At 37.1% G+C, this 19,867-nt stretch overlaps 3 protein-coding genes across 3 annotated transcripts; 2 read left to right on the forward strand and 1 right to left on the reverse strand.

Annotated features, from left to right (window-relative positions):
- LOC117919210 (homocysteine S-methyltransferase 1) lies at positions 1–3,839 on the forward strand. The gene is made up of 7 exons (XM_034836344.1): positions 1–523; positions 634–690; positions 1,508–1,713; positions 1,875–2,004; positions 3,043–3,246; positions 3,390–3,461; positions 3,554–3,839. Exons 1-7 carry the CDS (start codon positions 359–361, stop codon positions 3,695–3,697), a joined length of 978 nt encoding a protein of 325 aa, XP_034692235.1. The 5' UTR covers positions 1–358; the 3' UTR covers positions 3,698–3,839.
- Positions 3,840–4,889: 1,050 nt separating this feature from the next.
- LOC117919218 (protein FLX-like 3) lies at positions 4,890–11,224 on the reverse strand. Its single transcript, XM_034836356.1, has 4 exons — positions 11,103–11,224; positions 5,806–6,381; positions 5,485–5,630; positions 4,890–5,248 (listed from the first exon to the last, which is right to left on the reverse strand). The coding sequence occupies exons 2-4, from the start codon at positions 6,369–6,371 to the stop codon at positions 5,124–5,126; spliced, it is 837 nt and encodes a 278-aa protein (XP_034692247.1). The 5' UTR covers positions 6,372–6,381; positions 11,103–11,224; the 3' UTR covers positions 4,890–5,123.
- Positions 11,225–16,262: 5,038 nt separating this feature from the next.
- On the forward strand, positions 16,263–18,895 carry LOC117915910 (zinc finger protein CONSTANS-LIKE 16-like). Its single transcript, XM_034832044.1, has 2 exons — positions 16,263–17,486; positions 17,987–18,895. The coding sequence occupies exons 1-2, from the start codon at positions 16,446–16,448 to the stop codon at positions 18,242–18,244; spliced, it is 1,299 nt and encodes a 432-aa protein (XP_034687935.1). The 5' UTR covers positions 16,263–16,445; the 3' UTR covers positions 18,245–18,895.
- Positions 18,896–19,867: the final 972 nt, after the last annotated feature.

A 19,867-nucleotide genomic window follows, 5' to 3' on the forward strand; every position in this document is an offset into this window, starting at 1 on the left:
GCCGGCAGTCAAACGCATCCGGAAAAAGAAGCATGAGAATTGAACTGTTAGCACACTGATTCCGCAGGACTCGTCCTTATTAAGACAGGCATCTAATAATAAAAGCTTGGAGGTAGGTAATCTGACCAAAGGCTTGTGAATCAAGCCCATAAAATGGGACAAGTGAGATCTAAGGGAAGAACCAAAACCGTAAAACGTCCGCGTTCTCGTTTTTCTTAAAACGCGACACCTCACGCGGCACCAACCCCCCTTTGCCACGGACCCTACCGCGCGCTTTAAAAGACAGCCAGAACTTGCATGCGCGGCTCTGTCTTCATTCTTTCGATTATCTGAAGAGGAGAGATATACAGAAAGGGGCATGGGGAAGACCAGTTCGTTGTTGGAGGATCTGATAGAGAAGGCTGGTGGGTGCGCCGTGGTCGATGGAGGGTTCGCAACCCAGTTGGAGATTCATGGTGCAACCATTAACGACCCTCTCTGGAGCGCTCTTTGTTTGATCAAAGACCCTGACCTCATCAAACGGGTATTTCTTTCTTTATCTCTCTCTCTCTCTCTGCGTGTGTTCATATAATGTGAATAATGTTGTGATGTTTGATTTGAGATTTTACGAAAACGGGACTGTTGGTTTTGTAGGTTCACTTGGAATATTTGGAGGCTGGTGCCGATATATTGGTGACTTCATCTTACCAGGTTTGTCCATTTTCGCGATATGACCCTTTTTCTTAATTTATTTGGATTTTCTTCTGTAAAGCGAAAAAGGAACTGAAATCATCGATTGCAAAGTTTTTTTTTTTATCAAAATTTGGGAAATCTAATATTGATAGTATGGTATGGATGATTCTCACATCTTACAGTTCTTCTCTTATTTTGACTCTGTTAATTTGTTTTTGTGGAAAAGGATTTCTGAAGGAAAAAAAAAAGTGTTTGGTCTGTTTTATTTTCCCTCTTTCTTCGGTGACAAAAATGAAACCGAAAGGTTCTTTCATCTTCATGGATGAAAATTTCTCTCTCCATGCCTTAAAATTGTCGTTTTCTCAGTAATTTTGTCCGATTCCATCATGTTTAGGGGATAGTTAGGTTTCATGTTGAGGAGATAGCCCAGTGCACTTTCCCATCACAACTTGGTTAGTTTTTGTAACAGGGTGCAGGGCTGGAGATAAATACTTTACAACATTAGAAATAAGTGACAATTTAACATATGAATAGAAGTAAAAGACCATATAAAGAGTAAGTGGGTATTTTTAACCATGGCTTTACATTTCTCACAAATTGGTAGAGAAGATAACTTGATGAACTGTTCTTGAATCCTTCTCTCGTTCTAATTATGAAACTTTTTTCACTCGTCTTTTAGAAGAAATCGTAGCCCATGTTTGGAATTTTGCTTACACATAAATATTTTTCATGAATTCAGACTTCTGATTTCACTTACTCATAAGTGAATTTAATTGTCATGCTATGCTTTCTTGTTGTATAAGATGTCACAATTGCTTCATTCTTTGTTTTCCAGGCCACAATTCCTGGATTTCTGTCTAAGGGACTTTCCATTGAAGAAGGGGAGTTGTTACTTGAAAGGAGTGTCAGATTGGCTGTTGAAGCACGTGATAAATTTTGGGATATCACGAAAAGGGTTCCTGGACATGGCTATAATCGAGCTTTAGTCGCAGCTTCCATAGGAAGCTATGGAGCATATCTTGCTGATGGTTCAGAATACAGGTGCCAGTCATCAGCCAACTCTTTTCTTAGAAACAGTTGGATCATATACAGATTAATCGTTGCTGATATCCAATATCCCAGTTACATAAACAATAATGTTCTTGTTAAATGAACAACTTGTATTGTAATCTTACTTGTAATTCATTTATCTTTTTCTCCAGTGGGTGTTATGGGCCAGATGTGAATCTAGATAAGCTGAAGGATTTTCACCGGCGCAGATTACAAGTTCTTGTGAGATCATGTCCAGATCTGTTGGCCTTTGAGACCATTCCTAATAAACTTGAAGCTCAGGTTTGCTCTTCTACACAGTCCATTATACACAGTATTTTAAACTTTGAAATGTGTAGATTATCAGATTACATTATTGAACGGGATTAATGCCCTTGAGAATTATTTATTATGTGGATGTTCTGAGTCTTCTGACTTCCAGCCAAAAACGGAAAAGAAAAATGGCAGTCTGACTAAACTTTTCTCTAGTGAATAATGGTAAGTGCTTTCCATGACATGTCTGGTGCCAGAAATTCTACGCGTTTCCGTCAACATATCTGGGGCCAAGACTATTTTACCTTTCATGATTTTATTCATTGATTGCATGCGCTTTCTTTTATGGTTCTTTTTACTAACAGTAGAAGATAAAATTCCTTCTTCAGTGTATTGTCATTTTCCTTTTTCTTAATCCTTTGTTGCTCATATGAAAATTCTGAAATTGACATAATATGTGAAAGGAAGTCCATTTTCGGACGCTAATTTACTCTGTAGAAAGGACACGAGACTTCTGCTAAATGACCGCCAGAGAGTAAAGAAAGTTGTGTAATATCAAACTCTGAAAGGATCTATACAATGGCTATGAATGTGATTCAATTTGGTCAATGATGTGGAGCATTTAGCCTAGTTGATTTTCTTTTTCCTTGAAAATCACCGACATGGGTATCCTAGTATGACACAGGTCACACAGCTATCTAACAGGCACCAGGATCCCACAAAACTGGCTAAAGAATTTCTTGATAAGCCAACCTGGTTTAATTACACCACATGGGCTGTCAAGTGGGTCTCCTGGTATGATCAAACCTGCAATTGAAAGTCGGTACCCTTTTATGGTCAGCAGTGTGGTTATCATTGAACCATATTTAAACTTATCCGCATTATCATCTTGTTTCTAGCAGGTCATAACTCATATTTGTATATTATAAGATAATAAAAGATTTGCACCCTTGAGATAAGCTAATGAATTTAAAACTTTTGCGTCTAGATTGGATCACAATATTTAATGGTAGCATCTTGGTTTCTGAGATTTTCAATTTTTTTTTTTTGCGGGGCCTCTTATTGCAGGCTTGTGTTGAGTTGCTTGAAGAGGAAAATGTGCAAATTCCATCTTGGATCTGCTTCAGCTCAGTAGATGGTGAGAATGCACCATCAGGAGAGAGTTTTAAGGAGTGCCTAGATATCATAAATAAGAGTAAAAAAGTAAATGCAGTTGGAATCAATTGTGCACCACCCCATTTCCTTGAGAGCCTCATCTGCAAATTCAAGGAGGTAACTTTCAAATTTACTACTGAATAAATATTATAAAATTGATAAACATAATTAGACAAAAAAGTAAAGCACCAGGATTTTCCTTCTCTGTTTATAAATTCCATAATCTTATGAATTGAACTTCTAGTTGTTTCCATGTTCAGTTGACTGAGAAGCCAATAGTTGTTTATCCCAATAGTGGTGAGGTATGGGACGGTAGAGCCAAGAGATGGCTGGTGAGTCCCACACTAAATTTCTCATCCGTTATGTTGTGAATTTTTTATAATTTCATACGCTAAACCAATTTCTCTATGGTTTTGATTGGCAGCCATCAAAGTGTTTCGGTGATGACAAATTTGAGTTGTATACAACAAAATGGCGTGATTTGGGTGCTAAACTCATTGGAGGGTGTTGCCGGACCACACCTTCCACCATTCGAGCCATTTCAAAGGTTCTAAAAGAGATGTCCTGAGCTCTCTTTTTCCATTCGAGAGAGAATCTACTCAGTAGTTGGCCATTTAAGTTAGGTTGTTCGCCGGGTCATAATTTATTTTAAGTTACATGTATTCATTGGAATAATATATTTAGAATCATTCATATTCCTTTTTTCTGACGATGGAAGGTAGGGAAGATGCATTTTTTCTGGTCAATTAACTCATACAGACGATAAATGACATTCTTGCAATTGTATGTAGAACAGACGGACCGCAGTGACCAAACATCTTCTAGCTCATAGAATCAATTTTGGCCTGCTGAATACGACTCAAAATTTTAAAAGCCAGTCGTAGTCACAGGTTAGATGATTCCTTCCACTAAATTAATGAACTTTGTGAAAGCTTGGGCAGCTGAAAGTGAAAACCACAAAAGCCTCCACGTCTTGAGCTGAATATTTTACGAACATTTGATGTGAATAGATTTAAAAGCATTACACCAATCCCCATGAGTCAAACTAGCTTTGGCGTCCAAGTGCGACGTGCGGGGCTCCAGTTGGAAGGCCTTCCAATCCCAATTTCAGTGGTTGAAACTTCAAAGTTTTGACACTAAACCCATGGCTACTATTTTTTTATTTTCCTTTTAGAAAACAAAAGGCGTCACCAAAAAGAGGTATATAGTAAGAAGGAATGGTGGGGCTGTCTTTGCCTTGACTTGGCCGTCGGTGGTTGACATTGATTTGGCACATCCAGGGTCCTTGTCATGCTTTACGGGTCTCGGTTGTTTGATAGAAGGGCCATTGATATAGGAAGGTGGTTGGGATTTCAGAGTTAGCCACAACCGTTGCAGCCAGAATAATTACTTTAGCAATATTCCCAAACAGCGCCAATGATAAGAGGGTCCATCTGAAGACCGCTATGTGTTTTGTTTCCGTGAGCCCTTGAGCTACAAGGACAAATCTGGAATGAATAGAATTAGACTCTTACGCAACCTTCATAACGCCAAGCTTTCTCTCGAGGCATATTCACTCAAATCACTGAGTTGTTACCTGAAAGCCTCTCCACACATAAGAGGCAGTCCAACACCCTAAGACGTACTTTCTATCTTCTAATTCTACGAAGGGAAGCATGCATATGCCCCAAACTAGTAATTTTGACAGGTCATGGTATAAGCAATAATAAACACAGCTAGATGTTTCTCTGCTTCGTTAACTCCCATTTTTCAGCCGCTTATTTTTCTAAACACATATAATAATGATAATAATGAAAATGAAAGTAATACCTCAGCTCATTTCTAGTTTAGTATGAATGTTGTTTAAAACAGAAGGCCGAAAACAAAGTCTAGACTAGCAAGGAACAAAGACAAGCTACCCCGCAGTTTAACAATTTCCTGTTTCTCACTCCAGTCACCAAAAACGCTGATGCAAATCCAACCACCAGAGCAACTCCACAGGCCTTCATAACAGATCATCGTCGGGGTGGACCACGCTTATCATATGGTCCCCAGACTCCACCATAACCATCACCAAATGCACCACCTGGATATCTCATCTCAGGACTTCCATTCAGCAGTCCATAACCACCACCACCACCTACAGAAAGACAATGAAGCTTAAAAAATGAAAAAAAAACAAAAAAAGAACAAGCTTTCCAGTGGTTAAGAACATTAGAAGGCTTCGAAGGTATGGGGCACATATCAAAAACAAATAATGATGATAATAATGAGAACAAAAACAACAACAATAATAAAGCAAATAATATCACCATCACAAAAATGATAATCATCATCATAAAAACAACAAAAGCACCAGCAGCAGAAGATGGTTACCTAGTCCCCTTGCTCTCCTATCTGTGTTCAATTGATCAGCTCGTAGTTTCTCTATTTCGCGAGCCATCGAAATGAGGTTTTTTTCCATTGCTTGCTTTTGTTCTAATTGCTCCTCGTTTGCTTTCTTCTCATATTCAAAAGCTCTCCTACAAATGGTATAGCCAATCCAGTTAATACAGACAAAGCACTGTCTTTTTTTTATCCCACTGGTTGTTACCCAGCCTCTCAACAAGGGTAAAGATATGAAAAGGAAAAGAATGCAAACAATAAGGACTTCACCTAGAATGGATTAATTAAATAAAAAGAAGTCTAACTATGAACCTGGCCTCTGCTAGTTCCTTGCGCATCCTATCAATATCAGCCCTCATGGCAATAAGTTGTTGATTCTCAGCTTGCAATCGAGCAACATCCTGCGTGAGACCCTGAACTTGTGCAGACAAATCTTGACGTGAAGCGTTTAATTTCTGGGCTTCAGCTCTTAATTGAATAACCTCAGTCCTCAGAGGCTCGACAGCACGGAGATCAGCTTCTAGCTTCAATCCTCTGTCAATCAACTCCCTGGCCTGTACCTCCCTGTCAGCACGGAGTTTCGGAATGATCTGACCCAATCTGTGAATGTCATCTTTCGCAGCTGCCAACTCACTCTGAAGCATTGTATTATCATCAATCACATGCCGATTCTCCGCAACAATCCTCTGGAGTTCTCTATGTTGAAGTTCAAGTTCCTCCTCCAGAGCTACAGGGTGAAGAGGAAGTGGTCCTGGTCCACGGTTCAAAACAGGCGGAGGGCCATCACGAAAACCTCGGAAACCATCAGGATTAGGAGGGCCATCACGAAAACCTCGGAAACCATTAGGATTACGAGGCATACGGTTTCTACCTGCCATGCTCAAGATCCTGCAGAAATGGTATCACAGTCACCTAAGACAGTACAAGTTTGACATTTTCAAGCTAGACCGTAGAGAACAACGATATAACAAATTATCTTCAACCGCAAAGATGAAGCAGCTCAAATACATATATCGACGAAGGTACAAAAACATCCTTGATTTTAATTAATTTCTGCACTTCTTTCATGGTGCTAATAATGGAATTGAAGAGCAATGCATTATAGAAATGGATGTCTATTTTCACAAACCACCATAATCATAGCTCCGCATCAAAGAAGGGCAGACAACCCAGCAAATCCTAATCAATAACTAAAATGTCTGGTGTCACATCTTGGCTACCCAAGGAGTAGCTTAGATGTTAAAATCACATCTTTTGGTCCATTTAAATCACTAAGGGCAACAGATCTGATAAATGAAGATTGATTATTTTCCCCAGTTAATCTTCCATCCAACCACCATGTTAATCATTCATCAATATGAGAAGTAAAATTTCCAGTTTACCATCTTAAAAAAAAAAAAGTTCATTACTTCCAAATAATCCTACATAAAAATAATTCTCAATAGTTCAAAGTGGTTGGAGTTCATATTTAGGAGCCAAGCAGTAAACAGTCTCTGGTAGTCAGTTTAATCTCACTCAATATCTCTCTTTTCCCCTTTGGCAATGAAAGGATCCCATGAGGAGAAATGAACTAGTCTCCACATCTGTAAGTGAAATGATAAATTTCAATGAAGAAATGGTTAAGTACAATTCACGTAAAACTTCTAACAGTAAAAGCTTCCCTCTTCTTCAACTTTAAGGTTATGTTCGGTTCTCAGAAAGGTTGAAGGAAAATGCAAGGGAAAGAAAATAGAGAGGAAAAGTAGAAAAAAAAAAAAAGTAGGAAAACAAGAAATAGGTTTAAAGTTAATAAATTATTTTTATATACTACTTCAAACTTTTTTTCACTTATTTGACTCTTCTATTTAAAGATTCAATAATTTAAAAATATACTAATTTCTTAATAATTTTAATTATATTTGACTTTCTTTTGCATTTTCTATTGTAAAACCAAACATGAGAAAATTGTTTTCCTTAATATTTTATTTTGTTTTCTAATACTTTCCAAAAACCAAACATAGCCTAAGAGGGGGGAAAAAAGAGATAGAAAGAAAAGAAAGATCAAAACAAATGACGCCCATCTCCATAGGCTAAAAAATAACGTCAACAAAGCCAAGTTTCAAAAAGCAATAAAAGGCTTCTTCACAAATAATTTCTTGTTATTTCTTGAAGATATGGGTAAAAGACACATGTGAACTATGCAAATAAGGGCACCCACCTTTTATGGCAAAAAATCAAAAGATGACAACAACAAAATCAAATTCCCCAAAAAAAAAAAAAAAAGAAAGAAAAGCAATAAAAGAATTCTTACAAAATAAATTCCGGTTGTTTCTTGATAATTTAATTAAAAAAAAAAAACCCACACAAGATAAATGACCCTAAACAAAACGAAATAATTGCCATGCTAGTAAAATAGGGCATATGGAATGAATTTAATTTGACAAAACTGAAGTTATATACCAAAGTCCTGATCAAGAGAGTGCTTATTGAGTAGGAGAAAAAATTAGAAGTCACCCTCAAAGGGCTGAGAATTATGGAATAAAGGGTGAGAAGGAGATGGCTAATATGTCAATAACCCTTATAGGGGTTCTCGCAAATGAAGGATTCTTGGTAAATTCAAAGAACTGAACTTCCAAACCAGGAGTGTTCAATTGATTGCAAAAAAATTAAAAAAATTAAAACAGAAGAAGAGAAAAGAAAGAAAGAAAAACAAAGATCATTCTCTAGGCCTACTTATGGGGTTTCTTGAAGAGAACCAACTAGGCACCTACTTATGGGGTTTCTTGAAGAGAGCCAACCAGGTTACAAACCTATGAGCCAATGAGATGATGCTACATGGGTAGCCAAATAGCCTTTTTGGTGAGAAATGTCATATCCGCCTCAAACCTTTCCAAGTCGAGTCCGATACCTAATACTAGCTTCAACATAGACTCGGCCAAGAATGGGGGAAGGTTCTCACGTTGGATAGGCTGCAGAGAAGAGGGTGGCAATTCCCTAACCGGTGTTTCTTGTGTGGATGTGAAGAGGAAACAATCAATCATATCTTAATTCATTGTACAGTGGCAAAAGGATTGTGGGATATCATTCTTGCGTTGTGTAGTGTACAGTGGGTCTTTCCAAATTCTGTAAAGGAGGTTCTTAGTAGTTGGAAAGGCTCTTTTGTGGGGAGAAAAAGGAAAAAAGTGTGGAAAGCCATCCCGCTATTCATTTTTTGGACAATATGGAAGGAGAGGAATAGGCTAGCTTTTAAGGGGGGAGTGTTAGCTTTTCAGAAGTTAAAAACTTCGTTTGTGTATAACTTTTGGGGTTGGGCTAAAGTGTACATTGATATGGAGTCGAATTCCCTAATAGGTTTCTTGGAGTGGTTAGCCTCCAATTAGGGGTTGGGTTGTTTTTTTTTTTGATTGAGGGGTTTGTAGCCTCGTATACTACCTGTATGCTTTGCGGCTTCTAAGCCTTCTTTAATACATTCGCTTGCTTATCAAAAAAAAAACATAGACTTGGCCAAGAATCGGTTAAACTCGGTTGACTCAGTCGAGATTTTGAGTCGACTCACTCAAAATTCTAAGTTGAATCGTCGAAGTTATTGAAATATTCTCTTATTAAACCTCGAAATATTTTCTTTCTTTTCCAAATCACAACAAAGAGTAACCAAAATTAAGAAATCTCTAAAAAATCAATAACTCTCTTCAAAATGAAAAATTTTTCAAGACCCATTATTCTACCTATGATGATGAAGAAGAAGAAGAAAAAAAAAAAAACATCCTTCATGCCAACGATATCATTGTGGTGACTACCTCATTGGTGGGAAACATCATATTCTTCCATTGAAGGCGATTTTTGCTTGTTGGTGTTGCCTCTCCTTGCTCCATCTCCATAGCATCTATGGTGGTGTGGGTGTGCGGCAGAGGAGGCTCTCTACCTCTGCAAACCGGGAACCCTCTCTCTCTCTCTCTCTCATGGCGTGGGTGAGCGTTAATCGTGTTTGGGATTAATTGGGAATTTGAAGTTATAGGCAAAATATATTGTTTTACCCTATATGCATGCTAAGGTGTTTAGAATTGGGAATTTGAAAATTATTACTTTATATGTTAAGTATGGTATGTAATGTATTATTTTATATGGTAATGGCACTATACATGGTGTATTATTTTATATGCTAATTTATGAAACCATTCTATTTATTATTACGTTAATATATTATTAAGTTTATTAGTTTTGTTAACTCATTTAATTATATTATTTTTTAAAATAACTTTTATAATTTTTTTTAACTTTTTAACTATCTTATTTTGTGTATCGCCCAATACCGAGCCGAGACACCGAGATTGATGTGCGTCGGAACCCTTCGAGTCAATGCATGATACCACGATTTTGAACCTAACACGTTCTACAAATGGCTCCACAACTATTTAAATCCAACCAAAATAGGCCTCTAGTGTTGGGCTAGTCTTGCCTCAACAATCCTCCAACATTAATGCTCAAATCATCTCCCATACCAAAGGTCAGGCCAGTGAGCCCTCTAGAAGCCCATGTCACGCTCCTCGAACCTTGTTCTAGAGTTAGGCAAGTGTCAGGCATCAGGGCATTGCGCACAAAAGTCAGAAGATATTCTAGTGTCACAATAATGCCTTCAGACATCCACATTCTTGGAGGCACTCCCTTAGTAGGGAGAGAATAGATCAAGTGAAGTTAATGATTAAAGGTGGGGAAGTAACATCTCAACATAGCAAGTGAAGGTTAGCCCCCACCTTAGCATGTTGAGGGTGATATCCATTTCACCATTTGGATTTAACTTCTCTTGCCAACCAACACAAGCAATCATCAATATATCATAGGCATTGGAAAATTCAGGAACTCACCTGAAGGCCAGTGATCATTACCCATTTTTTTAAACCCTAAGGAGTTCCAAGACCACCTTCCCTAAGCCAAACAGAACAAATGGCCCTTAACTCATCCTTCAATTATGGTTGAAAAAATGTGACTATATTCAGGTTTGATAGGTTCTTGGTTGGCAAGACACCAAACAACTCATACTACATTGGTCCTGGCCACAACTGGAATTGTAACAAGTAATCTATTGAAACAATGAGCTACTCCTCAATTTACTTGCCTCAAAGCTAGCTCACTACAGAATGAGCCAGATCTAATTTTGTGCTCTAAATAAATAAATGATAAGAATGCTGTTCAATAATTACCAAAGTTAACACTATGGCACCAGGAAATCAAGCGCAAAATGGAATTCCAAACTGGACAGAACACATAGAATAACAAAGCGCAAAAAATTAATCCGGCTTTCTAAACTATAGATAATTTCCAACAAAAAAAGCAACAAGAATACATCATTACTTTGATCTGAAACAACATATTAGAAGCCCGTTCCCCTTCAAAACATCACTACATTTCTTGGAGGCCACGATCAAACAGATGGATAACAGTGATATCATAAATGAATCTTTAAACAGCAAAAGAAAAGGTTAAATGAAAATATTAATATTTTGGCCGTTTGCCCTAGACGGAGAAAATTTCCTAGAAAAAGTATTCCGGCGAAAAAAATACTTGAGGCCTCAAAGGAATAATTCTCCATCAAGCCAAACGAAGACGGAGCAGAAAGAGGAGAAAAAACTTACAATCACGAAGTGTTCGAAACTCGAGAGAATCAAGGGGAACGCTTGCGAAAATTTCCCGGTATTCGATCAGTCCATCTCTGGGATTTAGCTAGAGACCACTCCAGAGCAAAAGCAACCCTACTTCTTAATTACTAAATTGACCTTATCGGCGGTCCTTTAGAAAATTGAAAATTCATTATTAAACTTTCATGGGCCGGAGTAAAACTTTATGGGTCCGGTCCCGCTGCGTTGGTCTTTACTTTTGGGCCCGTGCTTGAATTGAGAACAGAAGAAACTCCAACAACTTTCTTCTTCTTATTATAAATTCACATTGGATTTTGTAATTTGTGATAACTACACAATTAGCCAATTATATTTAAGTTTACAATGAAGAACTAATTGTGCAAATTTATGGAAAGCTTATATGAATCAATGGGGTACATTTTGAAGAAATATCACCAATATGCAAATCATGCGAAAAGATATGGAGCTCCAATATCTTGAGGAAGAAATATGGAGAATAGTCACCCTTACTTGTCTTCTCTCTACAGTTATTTTTTAAATTAATGTTAATTATTTTGGTTTTCTAATTATTATCTTTTTAATATAAATGTTATTTACATTATCTCATAGAATAAATGTTATTTATATTAAGTTATGTAGACAATTTCTATTTATATTATTGTTTTTGTTCGAAAAGTTCTCTTTGGAAGGTTCTTAACCTTTTATAATTTATCAAGGAAGAAACATATCCTTTATTGATGAGTGTGCCTCCTAATCATTCATATTGTAGTTGAATAAGAATGTTCGTGTTCTCGAGAATGCAGGAGACTCATTTCGCGATAACACAAAAAGACTAAATTATTTTACCAAGCGCAGGGATAATTGTGCTCAAAACCTATATCCATTACAATTAATCATCATTAGAAATTATGTAGATAATTTCTAATTTTTTATGGTATATTCATTTAAGATATTAAATTTTTATTGAATATTATATTTATTAATTTGATAAAATATCGTCAAATCATTTTGTTCATTTTACCCCACGAATTTCCATTCAAGCAAAATTTTGTTGAAAGTTTATTTCAAAAAATTTAAATATGTTTTGATTAAATTATTTAATATATAGTTTACTAATAGAATTGAATTTTGCAAAGCTTAAATTTATTGTCTTGGCATAGGAAACATAGCATCCTACATTACCACACTCATAACCCTTTGTCATCACATTAACAAAGAATGAAAAAGTGTCTCATGGTCAAAGGCCTTTTCATCGTTTAGAATTATCTGAGGGAATGACATGATAACCAAAAAATGATAATATTTCTTATAACACATTATAATTAGATGCACTTGAAATCCTAATACTTTTAATTATGTTAGTGACTACAACTTGTATTATCCAAAATGAGCTTCAAATTGAAGCTAAGTAGAGAAAAAGTTTCTAAAAAGGATATGCTTGAAAAGATAGCCACTATTTGTCATGTCTTGAATATGCTTCTACAACAACAAATATCAAGAATATTGATTAATTAAATATTTTGAATTAATTTCATATCTTCTAGTAGATGAAAAAAATAATGATCTTTTGTTGAAAAATTGTATTCACCTCATCTTACTAGGCCTATTTTATTGCATGAAATAAATTTCATATTCTTATATCATCATTGACATGATCGAGATCGAGGACACAATCATGATCTTAGTAGACATAATTCTTGATTCATAACTTAGAGTCATTATCTAAAAATTAAATGAACAGATCTATAAAGCAATGAAGAATTTTGTAAATGACCCAATAATTATGTCGGGTGATTTTTAGACTTATGATGAAGAATTAATTGTACAAGAAACAAAAGCTTACAAACAGGGCACTTTTTAATTCTAAAAAAATTCATTTGAATTATCTTTTTTCTACAACCTTTTAAAATTCACTCATTTAAATTCATTCAGTGTTATCCTTTCTCTTTTAATTTTCCTCTGGTTTCCAAACTTAGAAATTTACTTTAATTTCAAGTTTTCCTATTATTAATTTTTATCATAATGTTGATTTATCTTTGCTTGGATATCTAAATTAAACATAAGTTATTAATTATTATTGGATTTATTTTCTAGTTCAATTTTAAAATTTTCAATACTGAATTCATTATCAAATGATGTCGTTAGCAAGCACTTGATTTGCCAGTCGAGAATCTGACCCGCTCCTAGCTTTAAAACGCATCTGCAGGGTTAAGAAGAGTCCATACTTATATAGCACCAAAAACTTTCCCTCATATCTGATGTAGGATGTCATAAACACCCCCCTATATAGATATAACATCCTTATTGTGTCCCACGGGATTGCGGGGCCAAATAGACGAATACCGTTTGTGGCAATTCACTCCCGACTGTGTAGATATTGTCCACTTTAGATCCAAAAGGACCTTCACGACTTTAAAACACGTCTACAAGGTTATGAAAAGTTCATACTTATATAGTACCAAGAACTTCTTTCCCATATCCAATGTGAAATGTCACAAACACCTCCCCCCAATACAGACATAACGTTCTCGTTGTGTCTCACGGGATTGTGAGACCAAACAAATGAACACCACCCCTATATGGCCAAACAAACCCTACACTAAAGTTGGAGATCGGTTCTAATACTATTTGTAATGGTCTGGTCTCAATCGTGTAGATACTGTTTGCTTTGAGTCAAAAGATCCCTCACGACTTTAAAATGCGTTTATAGGTTACGAAAAGTTTATACTTATATAGCGTCAGGAACTTAACTTTCCTCCTATTCAATGTGGAATGTGAGAGAGAGAGAGATGGACGGAGATGTCTTTGTCAAGTCCATGAGTTTATGAAGCTTTTCCGTGTAAAAGTCCAAACTCCACAAAGATTTTCTTGTGTGGGTTTGATATGTAGAGATAAGATAAGTACAACATCATTTCTGTCAATTACTGATCATGATACTAAACAAACATAGGCAAATACTAATCAATGAGCCTGAAAAAAGATCCCATTGTTAAATAAGGTGGAGATTGATCAAGCCCAACAGCATAGCTGTCCTTACATAATACTTAATTTCATTTACAAAAATGGAAGACTTTCAATCACATTTGTCATAAAATTATAAAATTATAAATGTAAAGATATCCAATTCACTTTCCGCATGCTTAATTCTTCATTGACAAATCCAGTAAGCTGTCCCCGTTGAAAAAGAACTATCGTGTGGCTATGAATGGGAAAAGAACAACGAGACAGAAGAAGATTTACTCGACGGTGTAAAACGCCATGTGGTGGTGTACTCGTTCTGCAGAACAGACGTCCTGATGCCCAGAAAAGCTTATGCCTGTTACTGTAGAATATTTCAACTTTTGTTGGGAAGTGCTTTTGGCAATAATGGATATGAGTTCTAATTGATTGATTTCTTTCGAATTCAAGTGAAAAGCGCTAACTAAGGCAATCCACCTTTCCCTGACATGGTTGCACTCCATGTATGGAAAGGGTGAGGTGCACATACACTGAGTAGTCTCCTGAAGGAGAGGGCTGTCTTAACCCTAATGACATGGCATGGTGTGTTTATCTGAAGAGATATAAGTCAAAATCTTATCCTAATTTTATCATTATCAGAATCCGATATCCATCTCTTCAATTTCATTTCCCATATTTGCAAAGACATTTGGACCACTAATTAAAGCGAAGTGGAAGTAAAATTAAAAAGAAACACGCACCCACTAGTTACAATTCTCAAAGATTGACCCCGAAGCATTCAACAACAGCCCACTGATCCCTAGAATCAATTGTGAGCGGCCTTACCTGTCTTGGATTTCGAAGTTTCATTTCATTTCCATCTAAAACAAACGGTCAAGTATCAGTTAGTCTAATCACTCCTCCATTTCCTAATAATAATAAGTTTGCCCAAAATTTAAAATGAATTATTTTTTCCAAAAGATTGAAGGACTCCATGAATTTATAAATATCAAAAGGTTGAAGGAATCCATGACTTCATAAATATCTCAAGAAGTCCTAGTATAAATATCCTTTGAAGATAAATATCTTCTCCCCATGAAAATAAGGGTAAATAACATATGTATATACCAAATATATCGTCTTCAACATATTTGGAGAAAAGACTTGCTGCTGAGATATATATGTGACTATTAAAGTCACTCTCCATTTAAACAAAACCCCGGCACTGTGGACGAGGTTACTTTGTTGCACACCACTTTGGCACGTTGCCTGAAGATATGTTAGCTAGATAGCCGAACAATGACATTCAGTTCTGCGTGTAACCATCAATCTACAAGACGGGGAACATAGACAATAATTTTATAGGTAATTTCTTAGACCTAATGGTTTATTTCTATTAAAGTAACAAGAAATGATTATACTCCTCAGTGATGCTGATACGGATAAATGTCTTGAAGAAAAATTGGCTTCTTTTTTAGATGATTTTGAGGAAAATTAATGAAGCTGTCTTTCCTATTAAAAAAAAAAAAAAAAAAATATATATATATATATATATATATATATATATATATATATATATATTTAGCACAAGCTCAAAGAAAAATGGATATTTGGACTTGTAGAAAAACAATAAAACGTTTACAAAGAGGGTAATTTCCTTTTGTCATTGTCCCCTCCTCAGCTAATTTTAGCTTATGGGCTTCATAGATAGAATTAGGATCTGGAATTTTGAAGAGTATATCAAAATTCAAATGAGATAAAAGTAGAGTTGCTTAAAAGTTCAATCAATCAATCCCAAATGGTGAAACTTTACTGGAAAGTTGACAATTAAATGTGGAAATTCACTTAGTGGCAGGTGGCTAAAATGGATTGGGCATGGAAAGATTGAGAGGGGGACCGCAGGGAGGAGTCCGACCTCAACGGAAAGCAGGGGTATACTCGAAGAAGAAGGCAAAGCAACAAAAGGGTCTCGTTCAAATTTTAGCCAGGAAAGGATGGATGGTATCAATGACTCATTCTCATCCTCAGCCAAGGGCCCCCACCAGAAATCCATTGATGAGAGAGGTAGCCAATGGGAAGGCGCAGATTAGGATGAACTTTATAGGTTGAGCCAATGGGAGAAGAGATAAGGCCTTGTTGTGGGTCGTGGGTCCAAAAGCGAAATCCTCCTCTGCTGGAAACTCCCAAAAGTGCATCGAAGGCAAGGGCTGGACTGTTAAATAGCCTGTAAAAGCGCGGTGTGTGGGTCACACCCACTCTCCATGTACCCAATAATTGTACCATTTTGTAGGTCTCTAAACCGAGAAAGTTCACTCCCAACGTTTCCTATTAAGATTTAGTTTGATCTTCTTGTGTTTGTGTTGTTGAGGTTCCAGGTTTGATTTTGGATCAGCTTTTTGTCTGATGATTTCTGAAAAAAATGTGGCGAACGCCGTCGGTGGCAAGACGGCCAGGGCCTGTGATAGCTGCATACGGAAGCGTGCTCGATTTTACTGTGCTGCCGATGATGCCTTCTTGTGCCAGGCGTGCGACATGTCGGTGCACTCGGCCAACCCTCTGGCTCGTAGGCATGAAAGGGTTCGCCTTAAAACAGCCTCTCTCAAACTCCCGGGGGCGGATTCACTGGAGAACTCTATGCCCTCATGGCACCAGGGTTTCACTCGAAAGGCTCGGACACCGAGACATGGAAAGCCTGCAGCACATCCAGCTTTTAAATCAGATGAACTCACGCGAAACCCCCTTCCGTTCGTACCGGAGATCGGAGCCGATGAAACGTCGTACGATGACAACGAAGAGCAGCTTCTTTATAGGGTTCCGATATTTGATCCATTTGTTGCGGAGCTCTGCGCGTCAACAAATTCGAATGAAGCTGTAACAACAGTTGCTAACGATACAGAAACTGCAGATGTCACTAGAAGCGAAACGAAAGCCTTGGTAGCTGGCCGTGGTCATGATGTGGATTCTTTACATGGATTTCTTCCATCAGACATGGATCTTGCAGAATTTGCAGCTGATGTAGAAAGCTTATTGGGTAAGGGCCTTGACAATGAATCTTTTGGCATGGAAGGTTTGGGGCTAATAGATTGTAAAGAGAAGGAGTCGGTGGAGTATTCTTTACACAGTGGAAGAGTGAAGCTTGAAGAGGAAGAAGACATAGGAGGTGTAATGGCCTGCCAAGCCGATGCAGAGATCGACATGACAAGAGAGCCCTTTGAGTTGAACTTCGACTACGGGTCTGCAGCAACATGCGAAGAGGAAGAGGAGAAAGTGGCAGTGGGAGCAATGGACATGAATAATAAAGTAGATGATCCAAAGAAGAAAAATAAGATATTATTGAGGCTTGATTATGAGGCAATCATTACAGCCTGGGCCAGCCAAGGGTCTCCATGGACCAACGGCCATCGCCCAGAACTCGACCCCGATGACTGCTGGCCTGACTGCTTGGTATGTATGCTTTTCTCCATGCTCTATCAATTTTAAGCGCATGTACCCACTTCATTTTTTTTATTAATTCATATATGGTCTGGAGCAGAAGATCTAAGATCTGAAAGTTTTTACTCAATCTCACAACACTTAGCCCAACTAAGCAGCTGCTTAATAAGCCAAACTCAGTGGGGAATCGTTGGATTCCAATGCACATAATACTGCGTCTTCTTCCCATCCGACTGCAGCAATGGGAGAGTCACGACAAACCAACTGTAACCCTCGAATGTGGGGAGTACGATTACCCTTCAGTTCCTGATACCACCAATAAAACCCAAAACTTCCAATACGTAATCCTTTACCAAATTAATTCAGACTGATAGAAACAAATCGAGCAGGAAGAGAGAAGTACAGTTGTAATGATAATTGCTCTTTCTTTATGCCTCTCTCCGGTAAAATCATCGATTCATCATTCGCCCGTTATTGACGTGAACTGACGTGTTTGTTTGTGAATTCTTCAGGGCACTTGTGGAATACAAGTCCATCATCCATATGGAGAGTTTGGTGGAATGGGAGAACAACAGGCAGCAATGGGAGATGGAGGTAGAGAGGCAAGAGTGTCCAGATACAGAGAAAAACGGCGAACAAGACTCTTCTCCAAGAAAATAAGATATGAGGTTCGGAAACTGAACGCAGAGAAGAGACCCAGAATGAAGGGTAGGTTCGTGAAGAGGGCGTCCTTTGGAGGACCCGCAGCTTTTCCTTTGCTCAACAAATAACTGTCAACCGCCCAGTTTGCTTTGTTTATTTACCAGTAAACTTGGATGTGTTAGTTAGGCCTTCAACGGCACCGTCTTCAATCCAACAGTTGATGAGTATAAGCTGAAAAGCTTTTGTCACATATTGTTAAATTATATATATATTCCCCGTAATCAAACCTTAGCTTAAAGGCTTTGTTTAAGGAATCCTCGGATGATCCCATGAGTTTGCCAGCGAATTTGACCGTGCAGAAGAAGAAGAAGCCATAGATGCCATGCTTCTATGGCAGGAAATGACGTTGGGGCATGGAAAGGAACTACAAGCCAAGTGGAGCAGAATATTTTGCGGTAGAGTCCAGGGACCAATCTCAATTTTCCATAATCCAGTGGGCTCCACTGACAATACGGGAATCTAATCTCTATCAATGATCATGGCAATTTTGACATTTTAGCAAATTATTAGAATTGAAACTTATTCGATGGGAACATAAAGTTTGAAAAGTGGGATGACGGATGGCAATTGGCACCCTGTATGCTATTTACCATTTCCTGTTTCTATATATGTGGCAGCATATGATTTTTCCTAAGCAAAGATGCGATTTAATGATTTATGCCCAGGCCCCATAATATTTTTGGAAATAATAAAGGGGAAGTTGCTTTTCATTTCGATAATAATGGGAAATTTTGTGACTTGATGGTTTAGTCATTAGAGTCTTGCTGGCATCGGCTGTTTCTTCTCCTTTTATTTGTGAAGAAAAGTACTTAGTTCATCATATTTATTTTTATTTATTAGTGTGTTATAAATAAGAAAAATTATAGTTTTGAATATGTTAAAATAAAATTAATTTTAAAATGTTTCTAATTGAAAACACTATCAAAACTTTGCTAAGGTGGGATTTGTTTTTTCCAGCTTAATTCTAAATAGAATTTATATTTAACTTGATATTAAATAATGCTTAATATTATTAAGTATTAAGTTATTTATTTTTTTAATATTAAGCATTAAACTGAAAATCAATATCTTAATATTTTAATGTATTAAAAAAATATAATTTAACGTATTTCTAAAAATTCAAAATAATAAAATTGTTTTAATAAATAATTTATTATTATCATCCTTACAAAAAATAATTAATATATTTATTTTTTATATAATTAAAATAAAATATTTAAACTTAATAATCTAAAAAATAATGGATTGATAAAACCTAAATCAAATTATTTTTAAATGCTTTTTTATATTAAGCATTATTCTAGTAATTTCACTCCCACTTTCCTCCTTTTTATCCTCTATTTTGGCCTTCCGTCGAAGAGCAAATTAGGGTTTCGATTGGCCGTAATCCTCCATTTCAAAATTAGGGTTTTGTTTTCTCTCTTCCCCCCTAGGGTTGGGGTCTGGGATTTCTTCATCGTCAATGGTGGGGTGGAGGAGGCATCTGGGTTTTACATCAACAAGGTGTTGACGGACGACGAGCTTCGGGCGGTTCTGGCGAAACTGCAGAGCAACAAGGATAAAGAGGTCTTCGAGTTGGTTTGCAAGAGATGGTTACATTTGCAGAGCATCAAGCAGAAGAAGTTGTGCACTAGGACGGGGCCTCTCATGCTTCGCAAGATGGCTGCGAGGTTCTCGCGGTTGGTTGAGTT

Source organism: Vitis riparia, chromosome 1 (genome assembly GCF_004353265.1).
Source record: "Vitis riparia cultivar Riparia Gloire de Montpellier isolate 1030 chromosome 1, EGFV_Vit.rip_1.0, whole genome shotgun sequence".
NCBI lineage: Eukaryota > Viridiplantae > Streptophyta > Magnoliopsida > Vitales > Vitaceae > Vitis > Vitis riparia.

What these genes read in the sequence shown, in the direction of transcription:
- LOC117919210 (XM_034836344.1), top strand. Translation starts at nt 359, where the DNA reads ATGGGGAAGACCAGTTCGTTGTTGGAGGATCTGATAGAGAAGGCTGGT. An exon ending in GCTGATGGTTCAGAATACAG is followed by an intron (nt 1,714 to 1,874) that starts GTGCCAGTCATC and finishes CTTTTTCTCCAG; the next exon opens with TGGGTGTTATGGGCCAGATG. An exon ending in GTAGAGCCAAGAGATGGCTG is followed by an intron (nt 3,462 to 3,553) that starts GTGAGTCCCACA and finishes TTTGATTGGCAG; the next exon opens with CCATCAAAGTGTTTCGGTGA.
- LOC117919218 (XM_034836356.1), bottom strand. Translation starts at nt 6,371, where the DNA reads ATGGCAGGTAGAAACCGTATGCCTCGTAATCCTAATGGTTTCCGAGGT. An exon ending in AAGGAACTAGCAGAGGCCAG is followed by an intron (nt 5,631 to 5,805) that starts GTTCATAGTTAG and finishes TACCATTTGTAG; the next exon opens with GAGAGCTTTTGAATATGAGA. An exon ending in TAGGAGAGCAAGGGGACTAG is followed by an intron (nt 5,249 to 5,484) that starts GTAACCATCTTC and finishes GTCTTTCTGTAG; the next exon opens with GTGGTGGTGGTGGTTATGGA.
- LOC117915910 (XM_034832044.1), top strand. Translation starts at nt 16,446, where the DNA reads ATGATTTCTGAAAAAAATGTGGCGAACGCCGTCGGTGGCAAGACGGCC. An exon ending in ACTGCTGGCCTGACTGCTTG is followed by an intron (nt 17,487 to 17,986) that starts GTATGTATGCTT and finishes TGAATTCTTCAG; the next exon opens with GGCACTTGTGGAATACAAGT.